Genomic DNA, 15,611 nt, shown 5'->3' on the forward strand with positions numbered 1-15,611 from the left:
GTGGGGCTGTCTTGGTTTGGTGTCCAGCCATGTTCATAACTGTAGGTTGTTACTATGCTGGCTTAAATTCCTGGTCAGAAAGTCTAACACCAGTGTCACTAAGTTCTGGGTTGTCTACTGCTTTTCTATTCAAATTACAAGTTCCTCCTTGATGGCCACAGCCATTTTTAAAGGAAACACGGATGCCTTTAGTTATCATTTAAGGAGACGGACAGTAGCTCTTATTTAAGCAGTAGAGAGGCAAAGGGAAATGCCTTCTAGATCCCTCGCTCAGCATCTGTTCCCTGATGGGAAGATGGCTTCTCGGAAGAGGGCTGATCCTTACTGCAAGGCAAGGATGAAGTCAGGCTTCTCTGCACTAGGCTTCACTCTGGGTAGGAAGGTTTCACTCCTGTCTCCAAGAAGCTTCTACTGAACACTTGTCTGAGTGAATGCTCTTGTAATCTTGACTTTCCAGGAGGCTCCTCTACTCTGATACTCAGCAGGACAGCGGAAAGCTTTGTAGCCACTTGCTCTCCTCTCCCACACTGTGGGACAGGATTGAGAGGCCTCTCTTCACTGAGAATAGGAGGCAGCTTTCTACGGAGGAAACTAGCTTTCTCTGTGGTATTTAGCTACAGTTGAATAGTTACTGTCTAAACGTTTGCTGTCTCTCAAGGCTGTTGCTTTCCTAAATGTAGGCTGAGGAGAGCTTGAGCTATTGTGTCATGTGCAGACCTGCTGAGGTTTTGGATGCTGGTTTCCCTAGCACACAGTCTTATCTAGGAGAGAGAAACAGTGAACGGAGAACCCAGGGACTCCACTGCCCTGACTTTATCTGGCTTCTTTATGTATTACACACACACACACACACACACACACACACACACACACACACACACACACACACACACATGCAATGCACAGAAATGCACACACGTACACACAGACACACAGTCCTTAGCAGGAAGAACAGGGAAAATGTCTTCCAGCCTTCTAAACAGAGATCTCTCTACAGTTTAAAAAGACAGTTGATTATCTTACTTTACTTGGTCTGTGATATTTTACACATGGGCTAAAAATACTTAGTATTTTTAAGCAGCTGCATTTTATTCATGTTTAAGGAAAGGTAAGCACTGTAGAGGAAGCTTGTACATAGCTCATATTGTGTAAGTGTGTTACAAGGGTCACACAGAATGTCACGTAATTAAAGATGAATACAGCAATTTAAACAATGTCCAAACAGTGCCATATAAGAAGGACAAAGAACTAAAGCTTTCAAAATGAAAGGAAAAGCAAAGAAAGGCAAACACATTTTTCTTGAGGTCAATATGTCAGAATTTTGAAAGAAACTGTCCTAAGGTATTGATTACAGACACTTCTTGAGCACATGCTGTGTACTGGGCATCAGTGGACAGATGTAGATCTCAGATTGCCACAGTCCCTACCTTTCACACGTTGTTTGGTGGGACAGATGATCAATAATCCAATCCCAAAGCAGCTATGCACACTGGTGTGTGCTACATGTCCACTGGATGAGGGAGCTGAGGTTTAAGAGTAGGCGACAGAAGAGGGAAAGGAGGTGTTGCAGGCAGAGGGAGCAGGGCATGGGAGGGCCAGAGGGAAGAGAAGAAGAAAGGACAAGGGTGCTACAAGGTCCAGTCGGGAGGGGTGGCTATAACATGCTAGCATCTGCACTCAAATCCATAGGCAACCAGGAGCTGCAGGATCTCTTCTAGGAAGACACTCATGCCCTGGGTGACAAGGCCCCACACGAAACATGGCTCTCCTACTTTTCGGTTTCAAGCAAAGGTCATAGTTGTTAAGGAATTTTTACTATAGGGGTTTAAGTTCTTGGTTGGAAAATCTAACATCATTGTCATTTTAGTGCAGGTGTGTTTGAACTCTGAGTGGCTATGATCTTTTTGGAACAGTGAAAACTGATAGGAAAATGCCGTCCACTATACATGTCTACTTCTGACTTCTGTCTGTAAACTACAGATAAAAAACATTTTCTTTCCACCCAGATAATTTTTATGGCACAAGTTAATAACAAATGCAAGCAATTCAAGAAAGCGAAGGTAGCGAAGATGTCACCGAACTGAACGGCGTGCAAGTACGGGGGGACCTGGATTCAGACCCTCAGCTCCCATACATGAGCTGCATGCCATGGCAGATCTGCACTGAATCCCAGCACTCAGTGGGCAAGAAGTGGGCAGACTGGAAGGACCCGAGCTCCCTGGTCTGTCAGCCCCACCCACCAGCAAGCTCTAGCTTTGGTGAGACCTTGTCCTGAATGATAGGCTGGGGAGACTAAAGGAAGATGCCAGATACCCATTCTGTCTTCCACAGGCATGCTACACCCTTGTGTATCTGCACATACATGAACACATAAACATGATCACATACATGAAAAACAAAGGAACAGAGCTTCATCACGCTAACTTCAACCAGACTGAGGGGAATGATCACCTACCACTCACGTTCCTTCAAATGTCAGCAACAGAGGGAGATGGGCTCACCGTCTCTGACTCCCGATCACATTGTTCAAAGCGTCCTATGAGTAAGTGCTCACCTTGAAACCCCACAGGGAAGTCTACACTTCTTCCCCTGTCTATTCCGTCCTCCCTGCCTGTGCTGCTGTCTTCTTGCCCAGTGTCAGACTGTCTGTCTTCCTGCACCTCCCTCTGCAGACACAAACACACGTGCTCCTAATGATTTTACCATCTTTACATGCTAGGAAATTTCATTACCACTCAGGCTTTATTGCCTTTAATCTCTTTCTGCTTCTTAGCCTCTGGCTGTTTCTATCACAACAGGACAAAGATTACAGTGATACCCTAAGGCTATCTTACATTGCTGATATGAAGTGACAGAAAGATACTTGACTATTATGTTATTTCCCAAACTCCACATCTCTGGTCTAATTATAAGAAAAATCAGACTCCAACCGAGGATTTTCTACAAGACACTTGATGAGTTCTACTTAACACTGTCAGTCATGGGAAAAAAAGGATGACTGAGATCCTCTTCTATGACAGAGGAGATGAAGGGACACAGACAACATGCAAGGTGACACATGGAAGGACTCTGGGAATAGCAGTAAAACTCAAAGTCTAAAGGTAAGTGAGACTCTTCTGCTTCGTGGAAGTGACAGTCTTGATGCACTGTGGCGTCTTCTAGCACCCCACCATTGAAGTCTGTAATTTTCCATTATTCATGCACACCTAATCTTACTTTCTAGCTCTTAGCAATATATGAGGATTACTGTAAACCAGTTTACTATTTAGTTGGTTTGTTTTGCAATATTGGGAATTGAACCTAGGGCCTCACACACCCAAATCCTCTACCATTATCCCGAGAACTTTACTTTATTCAGAAATCTTAGAAGATTACCCATTCTTTTTTTGGATATTTTATGTACTTACATTTCAAATGTTATCCCCTTTCCCCCACTCCCATTCCCTCTCCCTCTGCTTTTATAAAGATGCTCCCTCTCCCATTCCACCTCAACATACTGGCATTCTCCAACACTGGGGAAATAAGCCTTCATAGGACCGAGGGCTTTTCCTCTTATTAATTCTGGACAATGCCATCCTATGTTACATATAGGGCTTGAGCCATGGATCCCTCCATGTGTACTCACTGGATGGTGGTTTAGTCACTGGAAAGTCTGGGGGAGTCTAGTTGGTTGATATTGTTGTTCTTCCTAGGGGTTGCAAATCCCTTCAGCTCCTTCAGTCCTTTCTCTAACTCCTACATTGGGGACCCTGTGCTCAGTCCATTGATTAGCTGCAAGCATTCTCATCTGTATCAGTAAGGCTCTAGCACAGTCTCTCAGGAGACATCGATATCAGACTCCTGTCAGCAAGCACTTCTTGGCATCAGCAATAGTGACTGGGTTTGGTGGTTGCATATGGGATGGATCCCCAGGTGGGGCAGTCTCTGGATGTCCTTTTCTTCAGACCCTGTTCCACTCTTTGTCCCATATTTTCTCCTGTATTTTGATCCCCCTTTTAAGAAGGACTGATGCATCCACATTTTGGTCATCCTTCTTTCTGAGCTTCATGTGGTCTGTGGATTGTATCATTGGGTAATCCAAGCTTTTGGGCTAATATCCACTTATCACTGAGTGCATACCATATGGGCTTTTTGCGATTGGGTTACCTCACTCAGGATGATAGTTTCTAGTTCCATCCATTTGCCTAAGAATTTAATATAGTCATTGTTTTTAATAGCTGAGTAGTACTCCATTGTGTAGATGTACCACATTTTCTGTATCCATTCCTCTCTGTTGAAGAACATCTGGGTTCTTTCCATCTTCTGGCTATTATAAATAAAGCTGTTATGAGCATAGTGGAGCATGTGTCCTTGTTATATGTTGGAGCGTCTTTTGGGTTATAGCTGGGTCCCCAGGAAATGCAATATCTGATTTTCTGAGGAACAGTAAGACATATTTCCACAGTGGTTGTATCAGCTTGCAATCCCACCAACAATGGAGGAGTGTTCCTCTTTCTCCACATCCTCGCCAGCGTCTGCTGTCACCTGAGTTTTTGATCTTAATCATTCTGACTGGTGTGAGGTGGAATCTCAGGGCTGTTTTGATCTGCATTCCCCTGATAACTAAGGATGTTGAGCATTTCTTTAGGTACTTCTCAGCTATTCGGTATTCCTTAGCTGAGAAATCTTTGTTTAGCTTTGTACCCCATTTTTAAATAGGATTATTTGATTCTCTGGAGTCTAACTTCTCGAGTTATTTATATGTATTAGATAATATCCCTCTATCGGAAGTAAGATTGGTAAAGATCTTTTCCCAATCTGCTGGTTGCTGTTTTGTCCTAATGACAGTGTCCTTTGCCTTACAGAAGCTTTGCAGTTTTATGAGGTCCCATTTCTCAATTCCTGATCTTGGTGTTCAGTTAAAGAAAATTTCCCCTGTACCTATGTGTTTGAGGCTTTCCCCCACTTTCTCTCCTATTAGTTTGAGTGTATCTGGATTTATGAGGAGATCCTTGATCCACTTGAACTTGGGCTTTGTACAAGGAGATAAGAATGGGTAGATTTGTCATCTTCTACATGCTGACCTCCAGTGGAACCAACACCATTTGTTGAAAGTGCTGTTGTTTTTCCACTTAGCTCCTTTGTCAAAGATCAAGCGACCATAGATGTGTGTTCATTTCTGGGTCTTCAGTTCTATTTCATTTATCTACCAGCTGGTCTCTATATGAATACCATGCAGTTTTTTTTATCACCATTGCTATTTAATACAGCTTGAAATCAGGAATGGTGATTCCCCAAGAAGTTCTCTTATTGTTGAGAATAGTTTTATCTATTTTGGTTTTTTTTTTTTGTTATACCAAATGAATTTGCAAATTGCTCTTTCTAATTCTATGAAGAATTGAGTTGAAATTTTGATGGGGATTGCATTTAATCTGTAGATTGCTTTTGGCAAGATGACTGTTTTTTACTGTATTAACCCTGCCAATCCATGAGCATGGGAGATCTTTCCATCTTCTGAGATCTTCTTCGATTTCTTTCTTCAGAGACTTGAAGTTCTTGTCATACAGATCTTTCACTTGCTTGGTTAGAGCACACTGGGGTATTTTATATTGTTTGTGACTACTGTGAAGGGTGTCATTTCCCTAATTTCTTTCTTAGCCTGTTTATCCTTTGAGTAGAGGAAGGCTACTGATTTGTTCGAGTTAATTTTATACCCAGCCACTTTACCAAAGTTGTTTATCAGGTTAAGTAGTTCTCTGGTGGAAATTTTGTGGTCACTTAAGTATACTATCACATCATCTGCAAATAGTGGTATTTTAACTTCTTCCCTTCCAATTTGTATCCCTTTGAATTCATTTTGTTCTCTAATTACTCTGGCTAGGACTTCAAGTACTATATTGTTTAGGTAGGTAGAGAGTGGGCAGCCTTGTCTAGTCCTTGATTTTAGTGGGATTGCTTCAGGTTTCTCTACATTTAGTTTGATGTTGGCTACTGGTTTGCTGTGTATTGCTTTTACTGTGTTTAGGTATGGGCCTTGAATTCCTGATCTTTCCAAGACTTTTGTCATGAAACTGTGTTGAATTTTGTCCAATGCTTTCTCAGCATCTAATGAGATGTTCATGTGGTTCTTCTCTTTCAGCTTGTTTATATAGTGCATTACATTGATGAATTTCCATACACTGAACCATCCCTGAATCCCTGGTATGACGTCTACTTGATCATTGTGAATGATCACTTTGATGTATTCTTGGTTTGCAAGAATTTATTATTTTTAAATTGATATTCATGAGGGAAATTGGTCTCTTTCTTTGTTGGGTCTTTGTGGTTTAGGTATAAGCATAATTGTGGCTTCAAAGAATGAATTGGGTAGAGTTCCTCCTGTTTCTATTTTGTGGAAGAGTTTGAAGAGTATTGGAATTGAAGTTCTGACAGAATTCTGCACTATACCTATATAGTCCTGGGTTTTTGTGTTTTTTTTTTTTTTTTTTTTGGTTGGGAGACTTTTAATGCCTGCTTCTATTTCTTTAGGAGTTATGGCACTGTTTAGATGGTTTATCTGATCCTGATTTAACTTCAGTACATGGTATCTGTCTAGAAAACTGTCCATTTCATCCAGATTTTCCAGTTTTGTTGAGTACAGGCTTTTATAGTAGGATCCGATGTTTTGAATTTCCTCAGTTTCTGTTGTTATGTATCCCTTTCCATTTCTGATTTTGTTAATTTAGATACTGTCTCTGTGCTCTCTGGTGAGTTTGGCTAAGGTTTATCTATCTTGTTGATGTTCTCAAAGAACCAGCTCCTAGTTTTGCTGGTTCTTTGTATAGTTCTTTTTAATTCTACTTGACTTCAGTCCTGAGTTTGATTATATATTGCTGTCTACTCCTCTTGTGTGTATTTGCTTCTTTTTGTTCTTGAGCTTTCAAGTGTGCTGTTAGTGTATGATCTTTCCAGTTTCTTTTGGAGGCACTCATAGTTATGAGCTTACCTCTTAGCACTGCTTTCATTGTGTCCCCTAAGTTTGGGTATGATGTGCCTTCATTTTCATTAAATTCTAAGAAGTCTTTAATTTCTGTCTTTATTTCTTCCTTCACCAATTTCTTCATTGAAGAGAGCACTGTTCAACTTCCATACGTATGTGGGCTTTCTGTTGTTTTTATTGTTATTAAAGACCAGTCTTAGTCCATGGTGATCTGATAGGATCTGATCTGGCATGGGATTATTTTAAATCATCTTGTATCTGTTGAGGCCTCTTTTGTGACCCATTAAATGGTCAGTTTTGGAGAAGATACCATGAGGTACTGAGAAGAAGGTATATTCTTTTGTTTTAGAAAGAAATGTTCTATAGATATCTGTTAAATCCATTTGCTTCCTAGCTTATGTTAGTTTCTCTTGTCTCTGTTGAGTTTCTGTTTCCATGATCTGTCCATTGATGAGAGTGGGGTGTTGAAGTCTTCCACTTTTATCCTTTTAGGTGCAATGTATGCTTTGAGCTTTAGTAAAGTTTCATTTATAAAGGTGGGTGCCTTTGCATTTGAACCACAGATGTTCAGAGTTGAGAGTTCATCTTGGTAGATTTTTCCATTGATGAGTAGTAAGTGTCCTACTTTATATTTTTTTTGATAACTTTTGGTTGAAAGTTGATTTTATTTGATATTAGATTGGCTACTCCACCTTGTTTCTTTGGACTAATTACTTGGAAAAAAATTTCTAGCCTTTTACTGTGAAGTAGGGTCTGTCTTTGTCACTGAAGTGTGTTTCCTCTACGTAGCAAAATGCTGGGTCCTGTTTACATATCTAGTCAGTTAGTCTATGTCTTTTTATTGGGGAATTGATTCCATTGATGTTAAGACATATTAAGGAATAGTGATTGTTTTTTTCCTGTTATTTTTGTTGTTAGAGGTGAAATTATGTTTGTGTGGCTATCTTCTTTTGGGTTTGTTGAAAGAAGATTACTTTCTTGTCTTTTCTAGGGTGTTGTTTCCCTCCTTGTGTTGGAGTTTTCCATCTATTATCCTTTGGATTTGTGGAAAGGTATTGTGTAAATTTGGTTTTGTCATGGAATATCTGGGTTTCTCCATCTATGTTGATTGAGAGTTTTGCTGGATATTTGTGTTCTCTTAGAGTCTGTATGACATCTGCCCAGGATCTTCTGGCTTTTATAGTCTCTGGTGAGAAGTCTAGTGTAATTCCGATAGGTCTGCCTTTATATGTCACTTGACCTTTTTCTCTTTCAGCTTTTAATATTCTTTCTTTGTTTTGTGCATTTGGTGTTTTGACTATTTTTGACCAGAGGAATTTTTTTTCTGGTCCAATCTATTTGGAGTCCTGTAGGCTTCTTGTATGTTCTTGGGCATCTCTTTCTTTAAGTTAGGAAGTTTTCTTCTATAATTTTGTTGAAGATATTTACTGGCTCTTTAAGTTGGGAGTCTTTACTCTCTTCTATACCTATTAACCTTAGGTTTGGTCTTCTCATTGTGTCCTGGATTTCCTGGATGTTTTTGGGTTAGGATCTTTTTGTCTTTTTGCATTTTCTTTGACTACTGTGTCGATGTTTTCTATGGTATCTTCTGCCTGAGATTCTCTCTTCTATCTCTTGTATTCTGTTGTTGATGCTTGCATCTATGACTCCTGATGTCTTTCCTAGGTTTTTTATCTCCAGGGTTGTCTCCCTTTGTGCTTTCTTTATTGTTTTTATTTCCATTTTAGATCCTGGATGGTTTTGTTCAATTATTTCACATGTTTGGTTGTGTTTTCCTGTAACTCTTTAAGGGAGTTTGTGTTTCCTCTTTAATGGCTTTTCCTTTTTACCTGTGTTCTGCTGTATTTCTTTAGAGGAGTTATTTATGTCCTTCTTAAAGTCCTCTATCATCATTATGAGATGAGATTTTAAATCCAAATCTTGCTTTTCTGGTGTATTAGGGTTTTCAGTACTTGCTGTTGTGGGAGAACTGGGTTCCAATGATGCCAAGTAGCCTGGGTTTCTGTTGATTAGGTTCTTGTCCTTGCCTCTTGATATCAGGTTATCTTTGATGTTAGTTGGTCTTGCTGTCTTTGACTAGAGCTTGTCCCTCCTGTGGGCCCGTGAGCCTGTGAGCCTGTGAGCCTTTGAGCCTTTGAGCCTGTGAGTCTGTGATCTTAGGAGTGAGAGTGCTTCTGGGAAACCAGCTCTCTTGGGGCTGGTTTTGGGATTGGAATGCTCTGGGACAGCCTTAGTTTGGGTGTAGATGAAGACTGGAAGGGTCCTGTCCCAAGCTGCTCCATGGTTCCTGTGCCCTGTGCACTCTTGGCGGGCCCCTTCTTTAGACAGTTAGTGGAATGAAAGTGGGGTTTCACCTGTGGGCTTAAGAGTGAGAGCACTCCTGGGAGACCAGCACCCTCCAGGCAGATTTTGTGTCTGGAGGGCTGTGGGACAGCCTTAGCTCTGGGCACAGATGGAGACTGGAAGGGTCTTTATTACTCATTCTAATATCTATTTTTCTATAGATTATTGTTAAGTATACAACTGTACCATTTGTAAGTGATAGCTTTTCTCTCTCAAATCCCTTCTACTCCTGGCCCACTTTTTATTCTTCTGTAGTGGGAATTTCAACAGACAGCTGAGTGAGTAATGACAACAGATATCTGTAAGTGGTTTCTGGATAGAGAGCTGTGCTCTTATCAGTAAGGAAGTGCTCACTATTCCCATGCTGCTTACTTTTATGAAATCCAATAAATTTTACTACATGTATTCCTTTTTCTTGAGAGAGTCTTTGATTATTCTGAAATCTGTTACAGCAACAAATAAAAACTATCTCAGATGTTATTCTGATAAGGCATTCTACATATGTACACACACATTTTTTTCCTTTGGAACATTTGTAAAATTATTCAATTTTTACATACATTAGCACATTTTATTGTATAGCTAATATTTAGCCTGGGATTTTGGCATCTGTATTTGGACTGAGTATTTTATTTGATTCTAGATATGGTAGTATACTTAATAAATTGGATGATTGTTTTTCTCATACTCAACTTCAAAGAACTTGCCTAAGACTGAATGTCTATGACCTTGGATGTTTAATAGAACTCACTGATGCCATGTCCATCAATGGTGCTATAGGTTCCATGCAGGAAGCACATATTAATATATAGAAAATTAATATATAAAATTAATATATAGAAAACCTTACTGTTATTTGGTATTCGAGTCTATATACTTTAATGCAAATAGAGGCTCATGTAAGGAAGTTTATATCAGGATACAGAACAGTTCTATCATTGTCCCATGTCCTCAGGCTAGCCAACAATTATACTCTCTCCCAGGTCCTCATAAGCAACAGTTTGCTATTTATTAAACTGTTTCCCTATTAAAAATGTCAAATGCCATCATTACAAAATGCAACCTTGGAAACAGACTTCTTCCATTCAGTACAATGCTTTTGCGATCTGTCTAACATGCTGCCTGCACCGATGGTTTGACCTTTATTATACTGTAATGTTCTGGGTCACACAAAAGTTTCCTTACCTTCCACCTGTGAAGGATGGTGGGTTTCTGATATTTAATTTAGATGTCACCCTGATTTTTTTGTGGAAGACATGTTGGTATGCTGTTGAACACTGGGGGTGGTTTCCTAAGCTGGCTAATTTTCTACCTAAGTGATATAGCCCTGTTGAGAGTGCCATGTCAGAGGCCTATGCGTTATTGTACTACTGTTTCTTCCTTCAGGTCTATTTCTCATTTGAAATATTTTTTAAGGTTTTTTTTTTAAGTTTTAAAACTACTTTATTTATTTAGTGAATGTGCATTTACACATGTGCCACAGTTTGTGTGGAAATTAGAAGACAACTTCTGAGTTGGTCTCTTAGGTCCTGTGGTTTGATCCTAAGATCAGGCCATCTTGTTGACTATGCCAGCATATTTTTGCAAATGTGCTCTATCATTAAGTGGTGACTCTGTCTGTGGTGACAGTGTCTCATTCACTTCCCTAGTTCTCAGCACCACTCTTTGAGCCTGTGTCCTCAGAGCTAAGGGAAGTCTTTTGTAGTTGGAATAAAAAGGTCAGTATAGTCACCCTGTGGCCTCAGATCAGAGTTGAACCCAGGTGCTGGTAGGTGATACTGTTCCTTTGTTCCTGCTGTTTGTTGTCTTCATCCTGACAGTATCTTGATTTTTGTTTCAAACATCTTCTGTAAGTTTTTTCTTTGTGAGTACCATATTTCTTACTGTGTTTGGAGAAATTTTCATGTCTTTGTTTGTAAAGGGTAGCTTTGCTGGGTATAGTATCTTGGTTGGTAGTGCTTCTCTTTCAGCACCTGTGGTATATTATCACACTTTATCCTTGCCTTTTAACAAAGTTTTTGCATAGAAATTTTACAGGCTTATTTAGTTTTCCTTATGTGTTGTGAGTCATTTTTCTTTTGGTGTTTTCAGCATTCTTGCTGTGTATGGCTTCTGTTTTGACATTTAGGCCTCTTGGCACTGTGCTCTGTCCATTGAGGGGCAAATACAGCACACTGTGTGTATTCTTTCCTCTCCATGTCTAGAATCATACCTGGGCTGTACTTAGATGGGTCATCAGCTCTGAAAAACTCTTGTCTTTTCTTGCTTCAGATGTTACTATTGTGTATTCTCTAATTACCCAGAATTCACAAATATATCAGACTGCAGTGTCTCCTAACCTGTTCTACATATGTCTGTTTAAATTTCACTTCCTGTATAATTTTCTCTACTTTATTTATTCTTTGGCTCTGTTTAACTTGCTGTTAAATTCATCTTGAGTTCTTACCACTTAATTATTGTAATTTTGGAAATTATATTGTTTTTAACATGTTTCATTTACTAAATTTGATTTTAGATAATTTTGCACATGTATGCAATACACACATACTACTGCCACCCCAATTCTTTAACATTCCTGTTGAACTCCCCTCCTATCCACAAATCCCTCTTGCACATTTCTGTCTATTCATTCTACTCTGTGGCCACTGAGATCACCAGGGCTAACTATATGGCCAAGGATTTGGAGCTAATAATTTATTATATTTGTAGTTAATTTCTAAATTTTCCTTTAAATAAGACAAAGCATTTTATAAACAGAATAGTGTGAGTTAGATTCTGTTTCTTTTCTCTTTTTGTTCTTTCTAGTGTTCCTGTCTGCTTACTAAATTACTGGGAGATTTCTGTAGCATTAGGATGAAGGGTGTGCTTAATAGCTATAGATTCTTGTAATGACTATACTTTAAATTCAAACATGGCTTAAGATGATTTAGGTTACAACTAAGCAATGTGAACTAGGGCTTGAATGTATGCACAGGAGTGAGTGCGGGAGCTACTTCTCAGAGAATCTTGAACATTCCGGATGCCTAGCCTAGCCACATTTAATTTGCTATCTTTGGTGGGCACATTGATGGTACTGGTGCTTGTTTTCAGCTCATGGTTATACTAAAGACACTCCCGTAACACATATTTGTTCCAGATGTTTGCATGCTGGATTTTTTACTACATTAATATATCATTTATTATTTTACAAAAATCTCTTGTTGCTCCCTTGCTCTTCCACTTTCCCCTTTTGTTCCTTCTCTCCCCATTTCCCGCCCCTCTTCTCTCCATATGTTCACTGCCGGCCTCAACTCCCCTCCTCTTCTACTCTTTTTCTTCTCTCTCTCTCATTCCTCTCCCTTGTCTCATTCGTTCATTAAACCTCTCCATGTGGAAAAAAAAATCTATTGTTAATTTGGGTACTCCAATATGAAATTAAAGGTAGATACAAGCATTTCAACAGTATTAGGAAAGCTCAGTCAGGTTTAGAAAGTTCTATTAAATTCCATGTATTTCAGGTACACTGCAAACTGTCAAAACATTATTCTGATTCAAAATCTACTTTAAAAATAAGTAAGACATCTAATATTGGCTAATATACAAATAATTTTACTATTTATTTGAAACGTTTACCCAATTTGTCTTTTTGTTTAATACAAAGTACAGAGAGGAAGACTTTATAAGGAGCTTCACTCACCGTCGTCTTGCCAGCAGTTCTTGGCACTGCCCGCCCTGTCACTGCCTCCTGGTAACACTGTCTGGTCTGTTGGCAGCTCATCATCTGGCACACCACCTTCACAGTCAGCTGCATCTGTGACACTTTCTTCTTCCACAATATGGAGTTTGTCTTCATCATCCGAATCTGAATTTGCTTCTACCACAGTATTATAATTTGTAACTGTAATACAAAGGAATGGATAGTTAAAATACAAATTAACTTAGAAACAGATTTGATATTTGTAAGACCATACTTGGTAAGCAACTCACTTGGTAACAAATCTAGATCCAGATGGTCAAAGTGACAACTCTCAGTGTCAACACTTATGGAAAACTCACACACTGTATCAATGCTTTGCAAGTATTAATACATCCAATTCTCACAATTTTAGACACAAGCATACAACAGGAACTCTCCAGCTACTGCTTACGTTCCAGTTCTACACATGAGAAGGCCAGGAGAAGAGAGGGTAATGTCTCTGGCATGCAGCCAGCTAGTCACGGAGCCAGGACTGGGAACCCAACAGTCTACTAGTGTTCTGTGCTCTCAAATTATGCTACACATCTGTACTGAGCTCCCTTGAACAATGCTGCCATGTACAATTAGGCTTCAAGTTTTCACAGGGGCCACCTTTCCTAATAAAAATGCATCACCATCAAAGCTACTCCAAGGAAAGGACTGCTGCCAGTCATATGCAGTGCATTTTAATCTCACAGTGACTTTGGGAAGTATCAACTAATTTGGTCAAATCTGTATGTTATAAAATATCTAATAAATTTTAATGATTTAACATCAGAATTATGAACAGTTGTTTTGAACAGTTTCCATACTTTGTAGAGCCTGTGAGATATAGCTGACAATGAGACATTTTAAACAATCTAGTCCAAGTGAAGTGTACAAGGAGCATACCTGTGGCATGGATGGCACCTAACAGGGTCCAGTCAGTGAAGGACCTGTGGCATGGATGGCACTAACAGGGTCCAGTCACTGAAGGACCTGTGGCATGGATGGCACTAACAGGGTCCAGTCACTGAAGGACCTGTGGCATGGATGGCACTAACAGGGTCCAGTCACTGAAGGACCTGTGGCATGGATGGCACTAACAGGGTCCAGTCACTGAAGGACCTGTGGCATGGATGGCACTAACAGGGTCCAGTCACTGAAGGACCCTGCTGCAACTATTTGCACAAAGATCACCATTTGCCACATTTGAGAGGAAGGGAAGAAAAGATGGTCAGTCCATAATTCTTCTGAATTACTACTGCCTGTTACTCTTCCCCTTGGCATTCAGTCAGCTAGCCATGAGAGAGAGAGAGAGAGAGAGAGAGAGAGAGAGAGAGAGAGAGAGAGAGAGAGAGAGAGCGCGCATCCTAATGTTTAGATGACAGGCAGCCATAACCCTCTCCTCACATAAGCACGTGTGCACACTTGTAGGTGTGTGTCCTACACACTACATCCAACCACCCAGATGTATACACACCATTGATAACATAAAGATAAAACTGAAAGAGTAGTTAAGCGATTGAAGCTAAGAGAAAATTAACAAAACTCCTAGGACTGCTTTGTAGGCTATGGGAAGATCCAGTGTTCACAAAGTACTTAAGATGCCCTGCGCTTATATCAGGAATTTTTCACATTTTGAGTACAAAGAAGTAATTGTTATGTTAATATTTTAGCATAAATACATTTATCTAGATTTTTTCCTAAGAGCAAATGCTTTTCTCTCATTATAAAATGTATCTTTATCTTATTAAAACTCAAAATAAGGAAACGAGCCCATTTCCCCTCAACATACATTACAAAGGTTAAAACACAGAGTTGAGTATATTGTTTCAATACCTAGGCACACCTGACACCTCCTGTCATCTCGTTCTTTATCCTAGTCAACCACAATAAAGACCCTATATTGCTTGTGTCTGGTATCTACGATAAAAACACACATAGCATCATATCCTACTGTTCGGCCACTTTATAGTGTGTGATTTAGAGTTTCCATATTTATGTACTTGAAACTCAATTTTCCCCTGGTGCTGACCAGATAGCATTCCATTGTGCAGGTACATTTTATCCCCTCGTTTTGGAGAAAATGTTTCTAGTGGCTAACATCAAAATAACGTTTCTTTGCTGATATGGTTTGGCTATGAACCATTCCCCAAAGGCTTGTGTCCTGAAAGGCTGGACATTGGTGGCATTCATTTGAAAGCTCTGGATATGTTGGAGGGGCAGGTCATTCCTGCTGTCTCCTGTGCTCTGGGCTTCCTGTATACCAGAAAGGGTGGAAGACTGCAGCATATTCCTGCTGCTGGACTGTCTGCCTAGATCCACAAGGCCAACCAGTAACCGAATGTTCCAAAATACAGTCGAACGTCTTTCCTCCTCAAAGTTGCTTTTGTCAGGGATGTAGCCGAAGTGACACAAAAGCACGCAGCGCGAGGCTCTCTGTGTACCAGACTTCTCGGTTTGTTGGTCCGGAGTAAACTGCTTGGTGGACAGTGCTCATCCATCCCTCCTCCCGTGACTTAACCACTGCCGAGGAATCACCTGAGAGTCTGTTCAATATATCAGTAAGAAAAAAGTTCTCTTTAGGACAGATGAAAGCATGGGAAATGCTTT

The 15,611-nt window shown here is 39.9% G+C and overlaps 1 protein-coding gene across 11 annotated transcripts in view; it reads right to left on the minus strand.

Moving 5' to 3' along the window:
- Zeb1 (zinc finger E-box binding homeobox 1) overlaps positions 1–15,611 on the minus strand; it is a 166,826-nt gene that overhangs the window by 45,099 nt on the left and 106,116 nt on the right. For all 11 annotated transcript variants that reach the window (XM_087589887.1, XM_087589884.1, XM_087589886.1 and 8 more), the window contains 1 exon segment: positions 12,978–13,178. Coding sequence is in view for 2 of the 11 variants with exons in the window: in NM_001308265.3 (NP_001295194.1) it covers positions 12,978–13,178 (201 nt within the window). In the remaining 9 variants the exon portion in view is untranslated.

Source organism: Rattus norvegicus, chromosome 17, assembly GCF_021556685.1.
Source record: "Rattus norvegicus strain SHRSP/BbbUtx chromosome 17, alternate assembly SHRSP_T2T, whole genome shotgun sequence".
In the NCBI taxonomy this organism is placed as follows: domain Eukaryota; kingdom Metazoa; phylum Chordata; class Mammalia; order Rodentia; family Muridae; genus Rattus; species Rattus norvegicus.